This window comes from Microcaecilia unicolor, chromosome 2, assembly GCF_901765095.1.
Source record: "Microcaecilia unicolor chromosome 2, aMicUni1.1, whole genome shotgun sequence".
Classification (NCBI taxonomy): domain Eukaryota; kingdom Metazoa; phylum Chordata; class Amphibia; order Gymnophiona; family Siphonopidae; genus Microcaecilia; species Microcaecilia unicolor.
Window position 1 is genome coordinate 182,793,886 of NC_044032.1, and position 17,158 is coordinate 182,811,043.

The 17,158-nt window shown below is 43.8% G+C and overlaps 1 protein-coding gene across 1 annotated transcript in view; it reads left to right on the plus strand.

Moving 5' to 3' along the window:
* SNX2 (sorting nexin 2) overlaps positions 1-17,158 on the plus strand; it is a 154,171-nt gene that overhangs the window by 122,086 nt on the left and 14,927 nt on the right. Inside the window, 2 exon segments of the mRNA XM_030193541.1 lie at positions 7,911-7,977; positions 7,980-8,053. Coding sequence (XP_030049401.1) covers positions 7,911-7,977; positions 7,980-8,053 — 141 coding nt within the window.

Here is a 17,158-nt window from a genome sequence, read left to right on the forward strand (position 1 = left end):
AGTTCATCAGTTTTCTGCAGTACAGGTCCCACGGGGAGTTTCACTTTTTTCTCCTGAGCATGTCCGCACCACTTCCAGGCCTGCTCCTTCGATGCCACAGACTTCCTCTCCTTCTCAACAACTCAGTCCTTTGGGCAGCAATTCGAAATTGGCAACCCAGCAAGCCCTTTATCTTGCCTGTGCATAGGGCTCTAGAGTGCAAGGTTCACAGAAACAGAACCACCACTCCACCTTCCACCACCACCTCTCTCACCACAGACTGCCTTCTTTGGGAGCTGCAGTCAGAGGTGGCTGTGAGTACACAAAGAACAAAGACAAGAAACACTCTTCAACAGATTTAGGGTAGAGTCATACTGACAGTAGGAAAGACGGCACTCTTGTCAGTCTCAGAAGGAGAGCACCTATGCAAAAAAAAAAAACCACACAAATCTGAGTACCTCTCCCATAAGGAAGCTTCTCATCCCAAACAAACAAACAAAAAAACAGTCTGATCACTGTGCTACAGAGTTGCACAGGGACAGAAATCTAATCGATTCCCGGCTGTCCCTGTGGGGAATCTAATTCATCCCCGCTGTCTAAGCCGTCCCCGCAGGAATCTAACTCATCCCTGCTGCATGTAATCTTCTCCATCCCAGCTCCTGGCCTGCCCAGCCCTTGCTGTGCCACAGTCAGTTTGTCCCCCCCCTCCCCCAGAAAGCCAGATTCTATAAGCAGTAAAAAAAAAAAAAATAGTAAAAGTAGCATAAATCATTTTCTTCCTTACTCTAGGACAGCAGATGTACAGATCAGCACAGGACCCAAAGCAGTCCAAATTCCAAAACAAGTAAAGTCAGAAACAACACAGTTTATGCCTAATTGTTCAACCACCCTTAGGATTCACCTTTGGGTTTAAAAAGCAAAAACGTGTAAGGACTGGATCAATGATTTAAAGCAAAGCTTAAAGCAAATGCCCTTAATACGTAATACTTGGTAGCAATAATGAAACAGTGGTGGAATATTCACATAGCAAGCAGCCTGAAGCAACAGATTTATTTTCTACCGAACATAATTACCTTTGTATGAACTTGACGGCTCATAGTGTGCTGAACTGAACAATGTTGGCACATTTAGACTGATGTTGGACAAAAGTTCTGCATGAAGGAAGCCCTTCCATAATTATTCAATACCTCTCTGTGAAAAAGTAGCAATAAAAAAGGCAAGTGCATTTTTATAATATGCCACTGTAGTCCACAAAACAAAAGCAATAAGTTCCTACATGCTATCTTTTTCTTTTGAAGTAGGCACAGGAAAGAAAAAGATTTTAAATGCCTCCCGGGTTTCCACCTAATTCATGTTTAATGTGGGATATAAATGCAGGGCTTTTTTGTGCCAGAATGGTGTACCGGCACTTTTTTTTTCCTCCCCCCCCCCCCCCCCCCCCCAAGTCACTGGCCTGCACCTTTCCTCTCGCTCCCCTCTTCAGCGCTGTGCAGCGATTAAGAGAGGCTGCTGGCGTCGGGGCCTTCTCTCTGCGAGTCCCGCCTATGCAGAAACAGTAAGTTGACTTGCAGAGGGAAGGCCCCCAACGCCGGCAGCCTTTCTTATTTGCTGCATTGGCTGATGCTAGGGGCCCAGACTCTCAAGCAGGCAGCGGAAGGAGGATGGGCAGGGAGAGGGAGAATCACTGGACATGGATAGCAGGGGAGAACAGGGAGGAAGAAGTAACGCTGGACATGGATGGCAGGAGAGGACGGGGGGGAGGAGAATCACTAGACATGGATGAGAGGGGGGCAAGGGAAAGAGGAGAATCACTGAACATGGATGGCATGGGAAGACAGGGAGCAGAGGAGAATCGCTGGATGTGGATGGGAGAGCAGGGGAGAGAGAGAGAGGAGACATGCTGGATGTGGAGGGGAGGGCAGGGGGGAGAGAATCGCTGGACATGGATGGGAGAGGAGGGTAGGGAAGAGAGGAGAAATGCTTGAAATGAATAGAGGGGAGGGCTGGGGGAAGAGGAGAATTGCTGGACATGGATGTTAGGGGAGGGCAGGGAAAAGAGAATCGCTGGACATGGATGAGAGGGGAGGGCAGGGAAGAGAGGAGAGTCGCTGGACATGGATGGCAGGGGAGGACGGGACAGAGGAGAATTGCTGGAGGGGAGGGGAGAGAGGAGACGTGCTGGACATGGAGGGGAGGACAGGGAAGAGAGAATCCCTGGACATGGAGGGGAGAGGGGGAGACATGCTGGACATGGAGGGGATGGCAGGGAAGAGAGAATCGCTGGACATGGATGAGAGGGGAGGGAAGAGAGGAGAAATGCTGGAAATGGATGGATGGAGGGGGAGGGCAGGGGAGAGAGGAGAATTGCTGGACATGGAGAGGTGGACTGGGGAGAGAGGAGAAATCCTGGACTTGGATAGAGGAGAGGGAATTATTTCTGGATATGGATACAGGGGAGGGGAGAGAGGAGAAATGCTGGAAATGGATGGGAGGGTAGGAGAGAGGAGAAATGCTGGATATGGATGGAGGGAAGGAAAGGGAAAAGAAGATGCACATGGATGGAGATGAGTTAAAGGGAAGAGAGGAGAAAAACTGCACATGGATGGAGAAAATAGGCAAAAGCTGGATCCACGTTATACCTCCTCCAGTCAATTCCACAGAGGAGGACCCAGCTTTTACTTATGGATGTAGGGCTGGAAATGAAGAAGAAAGGAGGAAAGTAAAGAAATAAATGGAAAGGAAGCCCTGGAAACGGAGTTGAGAACAGATGATCAGAAAAACAGTCACCAGACAACAAAGATAGAAAAAAATCATGTTATTTTCATTTTAGTGTTTGGAATATGTCCAATTTGAGAATTTACATTTGCTGTCTTATTTTGCACTGGGTATACTGGAGCTGTAACAGCTTACAGAAATTATAATGGAAAAAAAATCAATTTTTTTTCTCCTATACTGGTATAATATTTTCAACGATGCCTGTTTATATTCGCCATGGCTGGTATAAGGGGTTTGGCCAGTGTGGGTGTGGCTATCATAGGGGTGAAGCCATAGATGGTGACCTGCCCATAATGAGTACCAGTACCTTTTTTCCTTCAAAAAAAGCACTGTATAAATGTCATAAATAATAGATAGAAACTCTGAATGTTAAGCACCTGATTCTCATAACAAGATGTCTTAGTGACCCTTTACCAGGAGAAAAAAAAAAAATCTCTGCACAAATATAACAGTGCTAGGGGGTCCCTATAACCAGATCCTCCAAAAGACACATTGATTACAGTTTATACTCTACCTATGAAAAGTTATTCTGTTATGTACATCATATGCTGCACAAGCCAGCCTGTTTGAAAATATAATTGAGATTAAATAAAAATGCCTCCAACAATAAAGAACAGCAACGTGGATGCAGCAGCTCATAGGTTTGCTTGCTTTGTTTTGAGTGTACAGCGATGACGGCAGTGTGAGAAAGGGGAAACAGACACACCTAAATGGCTTCAACTTTTTATCATCCTGACTCCATCCATTCACCTCCCCTCCGGCCTTGTGTGCCCTCCTGGCACATACCTCAAGGCACCCTGGTGATCTAGTGGCTCCTTCAGGTAAGGAAAGATCCCCACTCTTTCCTGCCCGCTGCTGCTGATCCTCTCGCTGTCTCTGCTTTTTTAAAAAGGCTGCTGAGACTTCCAGCAGTGGCCTTTGCAAGACTTCCGTGGAAGTCTCGGCAGCCGTTTTTAAAAAGCAGAGACTAGATCAGCGCCATGGCAGCAAGAAGGAAAGAATGGGGATCTTTCCTGCCCTGAAGAAGCCACTAGATCACCAGGGTAGCTTGAGGTATGTGCTGGGAGGGTACCCTGCGCTCAGAGGAGGGAAGGCACTTCTAGGGGGATCCCGCAGGAGCTAGGTCCATTCCCGCGGGCCTGGGTCCATCCTCGTGGGATCCCCGCAACCTGGAAGGGGATTCCTACTGTCCTCTTTTGGCTCTCTCTACTCTAGGCCTCTCCTTAGCCAAGCAGACTCCTCAAACCCCTCCCACCATCACCAAAAAACAGACCATGCTGTATCTCCTGCTCATCATAGCCATTTTGGTCTCCCAAGTTATTCACCACCGAGTCCCTTTTCAATGAGATCTTATTCCAGTGGGCGCAGCTATATCTAACCTGGATCCATCATCTGAAAAGCAGGTGGATCAATCCTTTGAGGAATGTGCTTACTGATATTTGTGCAAAAGGTTGCAAAAGCCCTTTTCTTGACTACAATGAAAAGGACTTTGTCTATTCTTCAGTCTTGTTCTGTGGTAAGGAAAGTAATAGCTATCCCAGCTCATGGTATATTGCAACTATATCTGTATGGAAGAAACTCTTTATTCCATACCTCCTATTTCTAGACATTTTGAGCTACATTATGAAATCCTAACACTGCCAGGGCATGATCAACATCAACTGTCCTTTGTCAGTTTCAGAAACAGCTTTGAAAAAGAACATGGTTTCTGAATCACAGAGTAACCAGACCCCTGGCAAAAAAAAAAAAATTAGATTCCATGGGAAAGGGTATGGCAGAGCTCAGTGCTTAAGAGTATAGCATACCAGCTTCAAATGCTTCATTACCAATATACAGTCTTACAAAGTAACATAGTAGGTGACGACAGAAAAAGACCTGTACGGTCCATCCAGTCTGCCCAACAAGATAAACTCATATGCACTACTTCATATGTATACTGCACTGTACTTTTAAATACTTTTACAGTGTATTTCCCTTTTTAAATACAGTATTGTATTTACTACAAATGCAGTACTATAGTTTATAATCTGGAAGATATCTCATTTCCCCATGTCCATCACAAAAGCAAATAGCCAGCTTCATTTTGAGCCTCCAAGAGTACATTCAGGCTCAAAGTATCAGGTCTCACAGGACCTCCATGGCAGATTAACAGACAAACTCTGTACAGGAGACAATCTCATTGGTGAAAAGGTCCAGGATGATGTATTTCAAGTAATGGATCACTCCTCAACAATTGGGAGAGCTTCTTGGCCTCAAGAGCATAGGTAATCAACCCAAAAAGCATTGGCAGTACCAATACAAGAAGCCTTATCAGTACTAATATTTAAACCGTTTTACCCCAGAATACTGAAAGAACTCACACATGAAATTGCTACTGTTAGTGATCTGTAACCTATTAAAATTGTCTGTAGTGCCTGAAGATGGTAAGGTGGCCAACATAATGCCAATTTTAAAAAGGGTTCCAGGTAATGTAGGAAATTACAGACCGGTATGCCTGAAGTCGATGCTGGTCCAAATAGTGGAAACTTTTATAAAGAATGGCAGATGAGATTTAATGTGGACAATGGCAAAGTAAGTCACATGGGGGGGGGGGGGGGGGGGGGTGGGGGGGGGGGGGTGGGGGGGGGGGGGGGGGGGGGGGGGGGGTGGGGGGGGGGGGGGGGTGGGGGGGGGGGGGGGGGGGGGGGGGGTGGGGGGGGGGGGGGGGGGGGGGGAGGGGGGGGGGGGGGGGTGGGGGGGGGGGGGGAATATCCAAATCATAGTGTACCTGCTGTTGGATTCCACCTTAGAAGCACACCCAAGAAAGAATCTAGGTATCATTGTGGGTACACTGAAATCTGTCTGCCCAGTGAGCAGCAGCAGCCAGAGACGCAATCAGGATGCTAGGAATTATTAGAAAAGGATAGAAAATAAGACAAAGTACTACTACTACTACTTATTTCTATAGCGCTGCTAGACGTACATAGCGCTGTACACTTGAACATGAAGAAACAGTCCCTGCTCGACAGAGCTTACAATCTAATTAGGACAGACAAACAGGACAAACAAGATGATAAGGGAATATTAAAGTGAGGATGATAAAATAAGGGTTCTGAACTAGTGAATAAGGGTTAGGAGTTAAAAGCAGCATCAAAAAGGTGGGCTTTTAGCTTAGATTTGAAGACAGCCAGAGATGGAGCTTGATGTACCAGCTCAGGAAGTCTATTCCAGGCATATGGTGCAGCAAGATAAAAGGAACGGAGTCTGGAGTTAGTGGTGGAGGAGAAGGGTATAGATAAGAGAAATTTACCCAGTGAATGGAGTTCCCGGGGAGGAATGTAGGGAGAGATGAGAGTGGAGAGGTACTGAGGAGCTGCAGAGTGAATGCACTTACAGGTCAATAAGAGGAGTTTGAATTGTATGCGGAAATGGATAGGAACTAGTGAAGTGACTTGAGGAGAGGGCTAATATGAGCATAACGACACTGGCGGAATATTAGTTGTGCAGCAGAATTTTGAACAGATTGAAGAGGAGAGAGATGGTTAAGTGGGAGACCTTTGAGAAGCAAGTTGGCAATAGTCTAAGTGAGAGGTGATAAGAGTGTGGATGAGGGTTCTGGTAGTGTGCTCAGAAAGGAAAGGGCGAATTTTGCTGACAGGTTTTAGCAGTCTGCTGAATATGTACAGAGAAGGAGAGGGAGGAGTCGAAGATGACCCAAGGTTACAACCTGATGAGACAGGAAGGATGAGCGTGTTATCCAAAGAAATAGAGAATGGGGGGGGAGGAGAGGTTGGTTTAGGGGAAAAGGTAAGCAGCTCAGTCTTGGTCATGTTTAATATACAAAGTATACTGTTATGCCTCTATATTGCAACCTCACCTTGATTATTGTGTGCAATTCTGGTCATCTTATCTCAAAAAAAGATATAGCTGAATTAGAAAAGGTTCAAAGACGCGCCACCAAAATGCTTAAGAGGTCAGGTCTCTTTAGCTTGGCAAAGACAACTGGGGGAGGGGAGGGATATGATAGAAGCCTACAAAATCCTGAGTGGTATAGAATGGGTAAACATGAATCAATTGCTTCAAAAAGTACTAAGACTAGGGGACACAAAGTTACATGTTAATACTTTTAAAACAAATAGGAGGAAATATTTTTTTCACTCAATGAGTAGTTACTCTGGAAGTTATTAACAGAGGATGTAGTAACAGCGGTTAACATATCTGTGTTTAAGAAAGGTTTGGACAAGTTCCTGGAAGAAAAGTCATAGTCTTGCTATTGAGTGAGAAATGGGGAAAGCCACTGCTACCCTGGAATTGGTAGCATGGAATCTTGCTACTGTTTGGGATTCTACCAGGTTCTTGTGACCTGGATTGGCCACTGCTGGAAGCATTTCCACTAGGAACTTGTCTAGACCTTTTTTTTTTTTTTTGTAAACTTACCTACAATTAACCACATCTTTGACACACTCTCTGGTTAATTATGCATTGCATGAAAAATATATTCTTTAATATAGTAGGATGTTGGTACTCATTTTCATCCCAGCACTAAAACTCTTCAGAATAAGATAGATTGTGCATTTTTGGAACCTAAATTTTATGAATAACATTTTATACATGACTAAAGCCTGTTTCACCAAAACAAAAACGTGTGTACAGTTTTTTTTTCTTGTTTGCGCTGCGTACATCTAGTAACGCTATAGAAATAAGTAGTAGTTTTTTTCTTGTGTGCACACAGAAGTCTATTATAGACTTATATTCTAGTGACTAAATCAAAATCATTTTATACATTTACTTTTTCTAGTGAACTACATCACAACTGTATTTACTACATGACTAGTAGGGGGGGGGGGGGGGGGTCCTAACTCTCTCTCAGCAGTAGTAGATGAATATGCTGTCCCTTGCACTAGCACCCTGCTGTCTCACTTTTTGGAAATAAACTTGAATCCTTTCTACTGCCTTGGTGCTGCTGCTGCTACAGAGCTTGTCTGGAAATGAAATCTGAGATGATACCTCTACTTAGAAATTTAAACTGCAGTTAGTGTCATTTGAAACAAATAAAGCTGTTTTGAACTTGTGGGTGCCTACGTAATTTTCTTCTACCCATAGGGGAAAAATTTTATGTAAAAGCTGTTTCTATAATCTGTGCATAGCAGTAATGTGATAAACTCTTGTTTGTGTAGGGTGTATTTGATCAGCGCATGAAGTGCTGGCAGAAATGGCAAGACGCTCAGATCAACTTACAGAAGAAGCGGAGGCAGAAGCCAAACTTCAGTTTGCCAACAGGCCTGATAAATTGCAGCAGGCTAAGGATGAAATAAAAGAGGTATTGTGTTTTTTTATTTTTTTATTTTGATTTGAAAAAGCATATTTCCCATTTTTTATTAAAATATGTATTGTTCTATGATTATTTGATTATTATTGACTTTGTTTTCTGCATCAGAGAGCATGTTTTCTGCCTTCCATTTTCCCAAAAATTCTCTTTATATTACCGTATTAAAGGCAGATTTAGAAACTATGTACAAATCAGAACTGAGACTTCCAAGTTGGGATATCTCAAGTTCCTTTAGTATTTTAGAACAGGATCTGTTGACATAAAGCCTGCTCTAAAATCAATCAAGAAACGGACATGTAGGTACTAGTTTTATGCTACAGGAGTATCTGTTTTATAATCAAAACCATCTAAAATGTCAATAGGATCAACACAGCAATGGAAACATAAATATGTATGTGGCACATATGCATGCATTTTCTGAAATACCAACATACACACTTATATCAGACATGTTAGAAATATGTATTTTTTCTGAATCTGTCACACCAGCCCGATATCCCATGTCAGTATGGCTTTCAGTTCCAGGGGGGTGGGGGTGGGGTGGGGTGGAGGTGACAACAAAAACAGTGGGGGAAGATTTTTGTTTCTGAACATTCGTGGAAATTGCCATGCGCCAAGCACCCATAACATGCCTCACCTCTGTTTGCACCAGTGGGATTTTTCATAGTATCAAACATAACAGAAGGACTATATGGTCTGTTCGAACTGCCCATCCAGCTCTACAATCTCTTCTCTCTCAGAGAAACTCTGCACTTGTCTGATGTTTTCTTAAATTAAGATATTGTCCATTTTCCCACTGTCTCCCCTAGGACACCGTTCAATGTATCCACCACTTTTTCTGTAAGAAAATATTTCTTTAGATTACTCCTGAGTTTACCCCTTTTCACCTTCACCCTATGACTCCTCCCTCCAGAGTCTCTTGCCTTTTGAAAGAGACTTGCCTTCTATGCATTTACACTTTGGAGATATTTAAATGTCTCTCTCATAGCTTCTATCTTTCCCTTCCTCCAGGGTATAAAGATGCTTGAGTTTTTAAATGTGTCCCTATATGTTTTATGACAGACTGTTTAACATTTTAGTGGCTACCATCTGGATAGTCATCCAGTTCATATCCTTTTGAAGGTGCGGTATGTAGAATTGCACACAGTACTCCCCCTGAGGGCTCAACAAATTAGGCACTATCGCCATTTTCCTTTTGACTCTCACTCTCCCTGTGCATCCAAACATTCTTCTGGCTATTGTTACTTTATCTACTTGTTTGGCCACTTTAAGGTTATGAAATACTATCACCCCTAGATCCTATTCTTATCATTCACAGAACACCCCCCCACACACACCCAATACTGTACCACTTTTCATGGGTTTTGTATTCCAAATGCATGCTTCATTTTTTTTAATTAACTTTGCCAAACTAGATCATTTTTTCCAGTTTTATGTTCTTCAAGGTTTTTTTTTTTTTTAATACCTTTCGTGGGGTTGAGCCTATTGCAGATCTTGATATCATCCACAGCAAAGGCAAACTTTTCCTAACAAGCCCTTCCATAATACCACTTAGTGAAAGGAACCAGACTAAGGACCGATCGCTGTGGCCACACTACTGGTAAAACCACTTTCCTCAATGTGAACTCCATTTGCCACTACCTTTTAACACCTCTCACCAAGTTTCTAACCTAGTCACTTCAGAGCCCATACCAAAGTGCTCAGTTTATAAGTCATTTCTGTGAAACTGTCAAATATCTTGTTGGAGTCCAATTATGCCAAATCTAGTCAAACAAATTGATCAGATTCATCTGGCAAGAAGTACCTGTAATAAAACCCTGCTGCCTTGGATCCTGTTACCTGTCAGACTCCAGAACCTGCACTATTCTCTCTCACAGAAGCGATTGCATTAATTTATTCATCACCAAAGTCAGTCTTCCTAACCTGTAGTTCCCAGCCGCCTTCTTACTTTCAGTTTTGTGGAGGATCTCGGGTTGGCATATCTTCAGTCCTCTGGAACCACGTCTATCTGTAAAGAAGCATTGGAGAGGTCACACAATGAAATCTGTTTGAATAGTTAACTTTCTAACACAAGCTCAAGGCAAGTTACATTTCATGTGATCTGCTCATGTTGGTTTATAAGGTTCGCATTAACATGCATTATTTAAATTGCATTAACACATATGATTGTGGCTAATACATGTTAGTAAATGTAGTCCTAACTTGCAATCTGAGATGGTGGACAGCAAAGTGACTTGCACAAAGTCACACAGAACCTTAGTGGAAAGAAGTGGGATTTGAAAGGGAAGGGGGATAGGATTTTATATACTGTCTTTGTGGTTACAGTCAAAGCGGTTTCCGTATTATACAGGTACTTATTTTGCACGTGGGGCAATGGGCAGGGCCGTGCCTAGGGTCTCTGGCGCCCCCCTGCAGACTATCAGTTGGCGCCCCTACCCCCCGTGAAAATGATCACGGCCACGCCCCCCCCCCCCCCCCCCCCCCCCCCGGTGAAAATGATCGCTCACCACTTGCCACACTGACAGGAATTGTCAGCAATATTCTTAGAAACAAATTGCTATACATTGCAAAATAAGATAGCAGATGTAAATTCTCAAAGTGGACATATTCCAAACGCTATTTAGACAAAAATTAAACTGAACCCCCAAGATGCCAGACTCTGCATACAATGCAACACCACAGAAACAGAAAATGTCCCCTAGTACTGTGCAAAATATAAAGACTGCAGATGTAAATTTGAAAAAAACTAACAAGAACCAATCACCACTTTACAAATTAACAAATAGAAATAAAACAAATATAGAAAATAAAATAATACCATTTTATTGGACTAATACATTTAGCTTTCAGAGGCCAAAACATCCTTCCTGAGGTCAATACAGTATAGTGCTGTTATAGTATCCTATCCTGACCTGAGGAAGGGGGTTTTGTTCTCCGAAAGTTAGTCAAAATGTATTAAAATTAGTCCAATAAAAAGATTACCTATTATAAACATTTATTAACACAGCTACAATACTACTGTATCCTAAAGCAAAAAAATAAAAGTAAATATTTTATTTACAGTTTGTTGTCTCTGGTTTCTGCTTTCCTCATCTTCTTTTCACTGTCTTCCTTCCTTCCATCCAGCATCTGTCTTTGTTCTCTCTCTGCCATCCAGTGTCTGCCCTCTCTGCTGTCCCCTTCATCCAATGTCTGCCCTCTCTCCCTGCTCCTTCCATCTACATCTGCCCTCTATCTCTGCCCCTTCCATCCACCATCTGCCCCTGTCTGCCCTCTCTCTCTCCCCCTTCCATTCACTGTCTGCCCTTTCTATCGCTTCCATCCACTGTCTGCCCTTTCCACTGTCCGCTCAATCCACCATTTACCCTCCCTCTCCCATCCATCAAGGTCCCTCTCACTCATAAGTAGTGCCATACTGGGAAAGACCAAAGGTCCATCTAGCCCAGCATCCTGTCACCGACAGTGGCCAATCCAGGTCAAGGGCACCTGGCACGCTCCCCAAACGTAAAAACATTCCAGACAAGTTATACCTAAAAATGAGGAATTTTTCCAGTCCATTTAATAGCGGTCTATGGACTTGTCCTTTAGGAATCTATCTAACCCCTTTTTAAACTCCGTCAAGCTAACCGCCCGTACCACGTTCTCCGGCAATGAATTCCAGAGTCTAATTACACGTTGGGTGAAGAAAAATTTTCTCCGATTCGTTTTAAATTTACCACACTGTAGCTTCAACTCATGCCCTCTAGTCCTAGTATTTTTGGATAGCGTGAACAGTCGCTTCACATCCACCCGATCCATTCCACTCATTATTTTATACACTTCTATCATATCTCCCCTCAGCCGTCTCTTCTCCAAGCTCCCCCTTCCATCTAGGATCTGTCCCCTCTCTCTGCCCCTTTTTTTCAGCCCCACTATCCCACCAGTCCCCAGTTTCAGCCCTAGCCCTTTTCTCCCACCAGTCTTGAGCTTCGGCCCCCAGCCACTTCTCCCTGTCCCCTTTTCAGCCCCCAGTTTCAAACGCAGCCCTTTTCTCTCACTAGTCCCGAGCTTCAGCCCCAGCCACTTCTCCCTGTCTTCTTTTCAGCCCCCAGTCCCCACAGTTTCAGCTCTTGTCCCTTTTCAGCCCCCAGTCCCAGTACTAGCCCCCTTATCCCACCTACCCTCCTTTTCAGCCCCCAGTTCCAGCCCCACTATCCCACCAGTCCCCAGTTTCAGCCCTAGCCCTTTTCTCCCACCAGTCTTGAGCTTCGGCCCCCAGCCACTTCTCCCTGTCCCCTTTTCAGCCCCCAGTTTCAAACGCAGCCCTTTTCTCTCACTAGTCCCGAGCTTCAGCCCCAGCCACTTCTCCCTGTCTTCTTTTCAGCCCCCAGTCCCCACAGTTTCAGCTCTTGTCCCTTTTCAGCCCCCAGTCCCAGTACTAGCCCCCTTATCCCACCTACCCTCCTTTTCAGCCCCCAGTTCCAGCTCCCTTCATCCACATGCCTTGCATTAGGGCCTCCCCTTTCAGCCCCAGACCCCATCTGGGCTCCTCTCCCCATCCCCTTCTGCCATCTGGGCTCCCCACCCCATCCCCTTCTGCCATCTGGGCTCCCATCCCCTCCCCTCCCCTTCTGCCATCTGGGCACCCCTGATCCGACCCGACTACCAGCTCTGTCGAGATGACAGCGGGTGGGGGGGGGTGCTCCGCTCCCGCTGCTCCCACCCTACCTTCTTTTAAAAAATAAATCAGTAAAGCGGCGTGGCAGGCAGCGCAGCTTCGCGTCTGCCCTGCTTGTAAAACAAGTAGATCTCCTCGTCGGGCCTTCGCTCACTGGGTCCCGCCCTCCTCTGAGGTAACTTCCTATTTCCTCGAGGGCGGGACCCAGTGAGCGAAGGCCCGACGAGGAGATCTACCTGTTTTACAAGCAGGGCAGACGCGAAGCTGCGCTGCCTGCCACGCCGCTTTACTGATTTATTTTTTTTTAAGAAGGTAGGGTGGGAGCAGCGGGAGCGGAGCACCTCCCACCCGCTGACACCCGGGGCGGACCGCCCCCACCGCGCTCTTGGTTCCCTCAGTGTCCGCCTTCTTCTGACGTCAGAAAAAGGCAGGACACTGAGGGAACCAATGAGTGCAAGGGAAGGGAGACGTCGGCAGCGCTTTCACCGACGCTGCTGCAGCCTGCGACCAGGTAATTTAAAGTCCTCGGCGGCGAGGGTAAGCACCGCGGTGGCGCCCTCCAGAGGTGGGCGCCCCCCTGCGGCGCTTACCTCGCTTACCGCATCGGCACGGCCCTGGCAATGGGGGTTAAGTGACGTGCCAAGATCACAGGACGCTGCAATGGGAATGAAACCTGGTTCCTCTGGTTCTCAGGCCACTGCACCTAACCACTGCACTGCACTCTGACTTCCTGGTTTTCGCTTCACTGCTATACTCGCAAGACGACTACTCCATTGATAGAACTTCCTGAGTTTCTCAATGACCCCAAATTATCCCACCTCACCTCACCCCTTCACTTTTACTTTTGGTTTGACTTACATCTTACAAACATGGTCTTCTGAAAAGCTCTGTTCTGAGCCTCTTTTTGTCTGTCTTAGTATTATGGTCCTTTGTCATTTAGTGTTTTTTCTGCAATTAATGCAGCATCCTTTTTTTGCTAGATATTGACTGCTCTATTATATCATTTCATTCTTTCCTCCATAGTAGAGCTTTTTAAGCCTCCATGTGTACAGTTTGTATTGTGGACTTGAAAGTCCTGCTTTGAACCGCCCTCATCTTTTGCAATCACCTTCAAAACATACACAAAGGCAACACTTCTTCCTTTTTCCTGCTCATTATGTCTTTCCTTAAACACTCATGCGTACTATTCTTTTCCCTACTTCTGTTACAGACTGGCATCCTTCTGGTCCTCTGAGGTCCCTTTCTTGTTTTAGCAGTAGTTAGTTCCTGTCTTTCTAATTGTGCATAATGGGGTTTTTGCACCCCAGATGAAAGATATTATACTTGGTCACACTGAAGAACAGTTTCCAGACTTAACTCTGCGCCCTTTTTTCATGTAACCACCACCAACAACAATAACAACTTCCAGTGTCTCTACCCTGTTACGGCTTTGCCGTCTGTAAGCAGGCTTTAGTTTTCGGTTCATCCTCTGTGGTATCAGTCGTGAAAAGAACCAATTCTAGTGCTGAAACTTGAGAGACTGTGGTCACTTCACCTTCATTAGCATAAATTCAGTTGCTGCCACTGTTAAGTTCTGTTGCTTATCCAACATCTCATTCAGTTAGCCAATATGTAAGTAGGACAGAAAGCTATTCTATTTGTTTCTTTTGCTATTATAGGTAACTATGTAAGCAAAAAAAGTAAATATTTAATTGTTGGAACTGTCTTGGCCAAGTTCAGTCTTTGAGGGCTGCAACAGGCCAGGTTTTCAGGATACCCTTTTATCTGTCATATTCTCAATCTTTCACTTTCCACTACGACTGTTCCTGATGTCTTCAAGCATGCTGTAGTCACACCACTCCTTAAAAAACCTTCATTGGACCCTACCTGTCCTTCCAAATATTGCCCCATCTCCCTCCTCCCTTTCTTATGAACCCCTCCATAGAAATGTCTTATAACACTTGCTTGCTATACTAATATCATGCTTTTTACTATCATGCTACCCAAGATCCTTCTGTAATTATAAATGTTTATTTCTTATACGTCTCCACCATTCATGATGTATTGTAAGCCACATTGAGCCTGCAAAGAGGTGGGAAAATGTGGGATACAAATGCAATAAATAAATAAATACTATAATTGTCAAGGTTTCATTATATGTATTTTTTCTTTTTACTTTGCTTCATTAAGGAAATTGAAGAGGTAGGATTATTTTTACTCTATAAATATATATAATGTAAAGCAAATAAAATGCTCATTCTGATTTGAATTTAGAACACATTTTATCAGTAAATTTATTCATCTCAAGTTAAATAAGTCTTAAAGGTACAGAAAAATACAAGAACAAATGATAATACAGAGCATTAGTCTTCTAGAAATGACCTTTTTTAAAATTAATTGAACTGTTTAAAATGTTCATGTCAGTGAACGTTTTTCTTAATTTGTAAGGGTTTAGAAGTTTTTTAAATTGGGGAATGGTGTGCGTTGTTTATAATCTGAGTAACATAGTATTTATAACCATATGTTATAAAGTAGTATGAAACTTTGTGAAATGCATAAAATAAATGTTTACAGTTGTAACGATTACAGATGTACTTACTTTCAGTATTCTCTGTATTAGAAAATATTGCTTTTCTACTTATCCGTATTCTCAGGTGAAAATTTAAGTTGATGGGTTAAAGGGAGAAGAAAACATCTATATCATAAATATTCAGTTGTCTGGTTTGCTGCATCACTAGTTACTAATCATTGACTACTTTGTCCTTCGTTCAGTTGTTCATTCCTCTCCTCTGATTTAAAAGTTTGAAAATATTTTTTTTCAAACTTACTCCTCCCGTGCAAGAAGTGTTTCATTTGTTGATCTAGTCTGTACTATGAAATCATTACACATTGCCTTCAGTATTTCTAGAGATTAATTTTTAGAGGATGGCCTGAAATGCAGTTCCACCACTTCTTTTCAGACTCCAACTCTTGCCACTTTGTGGCTTTCCCAAGTTCTTTGTCTTCTAAAATCATGAAATTTGCCTTTGCTGTAGCACTGAAAACTTCAGAAGAAATTTCTCTTTCTCTGTCAAAATTCCTAATTATTTTTTGAAGTGGCCTGCTAGCAGATGGTTGCAACAAAGAAAACTGTAGCGCATCACAGCAAAACAGCTGAAGAGTAAAAATATACCAAAACTTAACTTGAGTAACAAAAAAAAAAAAAAAAATGTTCAGCAAACATGTCTTTCTGAGGAGGGTTCTTTGCTTTCTTCACTGTGTCTGAGAAGCAGGCCTGCAACTTTGTTTCAAGTGCAGATAAGAAATATACAAGGAGGAAGGTATGAGTGATGGTCACTGTCTCAGTGGGGCACCCAAAGATTGACTCTGTGCTGAGCCCTCTGTAAATGGATTAGATATCAGCCATAGGGTTGATTTTACAAAGCCGCGCTAGCGTTTTTACTTCATGGTAAACACTGAGACACCCATTATATTCCTGTGGGTGTCTCGGCAGTTTACTTCCAGCTGATTTTTACCTCGACCTAAAAATGCAAGCACAGCTTTGTAAAAGGCCTCAGTAGTGAGTTAATTGTGACCAAAATTGCAAGAAAATGTAGTTTTATACTGGAGAGCAGAGGGTTAGAGAGGATACAAGAATTGATATGTAAGAGGGCTTCTTGGCAAATCCTGCAGAAAGCTAGAAAGGAAAAAAAGCAAAGATGTGGATACCAAGATGACAGCAGAGGCCTTGTTGCCAATGTTTACCAGTGTGTAGAACGAGACAGTGAAGGAACAAACTTATCTAATGTCCTCTAAAATAAGTTGTTGAAGCTGCAGTCCTCTGTGCATGAAATTGAGAGGTCGAGAATCTTAGTCTTCCCACCTTCAGCAAGCAGAGGAGCACTGGAACTTGTGTAGGAATTGGAAGCAAGTAAGAAGCATTTGTTGAACCTCATTGATAATGGAACATTCCATAGCATCCCACAGATCAATCCAGAGACTTGTAGGTTGTGTCCGTCTACCAGCAGGTGAAGATAGAGACAACCTCCGAGGTTGTGCAGCCAAGTAAACCTCAGTATTCTCTCTATCTAGCAGGTGGAGGGACATCTGTGTGCAGCTCTGCTTTGATCTGGCTACCTTTGGGCCTAGTTTAGCACAGTCAGGGGTTGAGTGGCTGTTTGTAGCTTCTGGTGTACACCTGGTGGTGCCAGGTCCCTTCCGGTCTCCCTCTACCTTTCCTCCATCACCCGGGGCTGTGGGCCTAATCGGGGGTTGCTTTTCTCTCCTGAGTTAAAAAAAAAAAAGGTAAGCGTCTCTTTAAGAGAATTTGTTTTTGTTTAATACTACGGAGGAGCTAGACGGGCTGCCGAGTCTGTTTGAGGGGTGGGCGTTTGTGGAGAATGTCAGTGCCTTCTGAGGCAGCTAAGTGCTGCTCCTGGTGTGGCTGAAATCAGATAAGAACCTTTGATTGATGACATTTG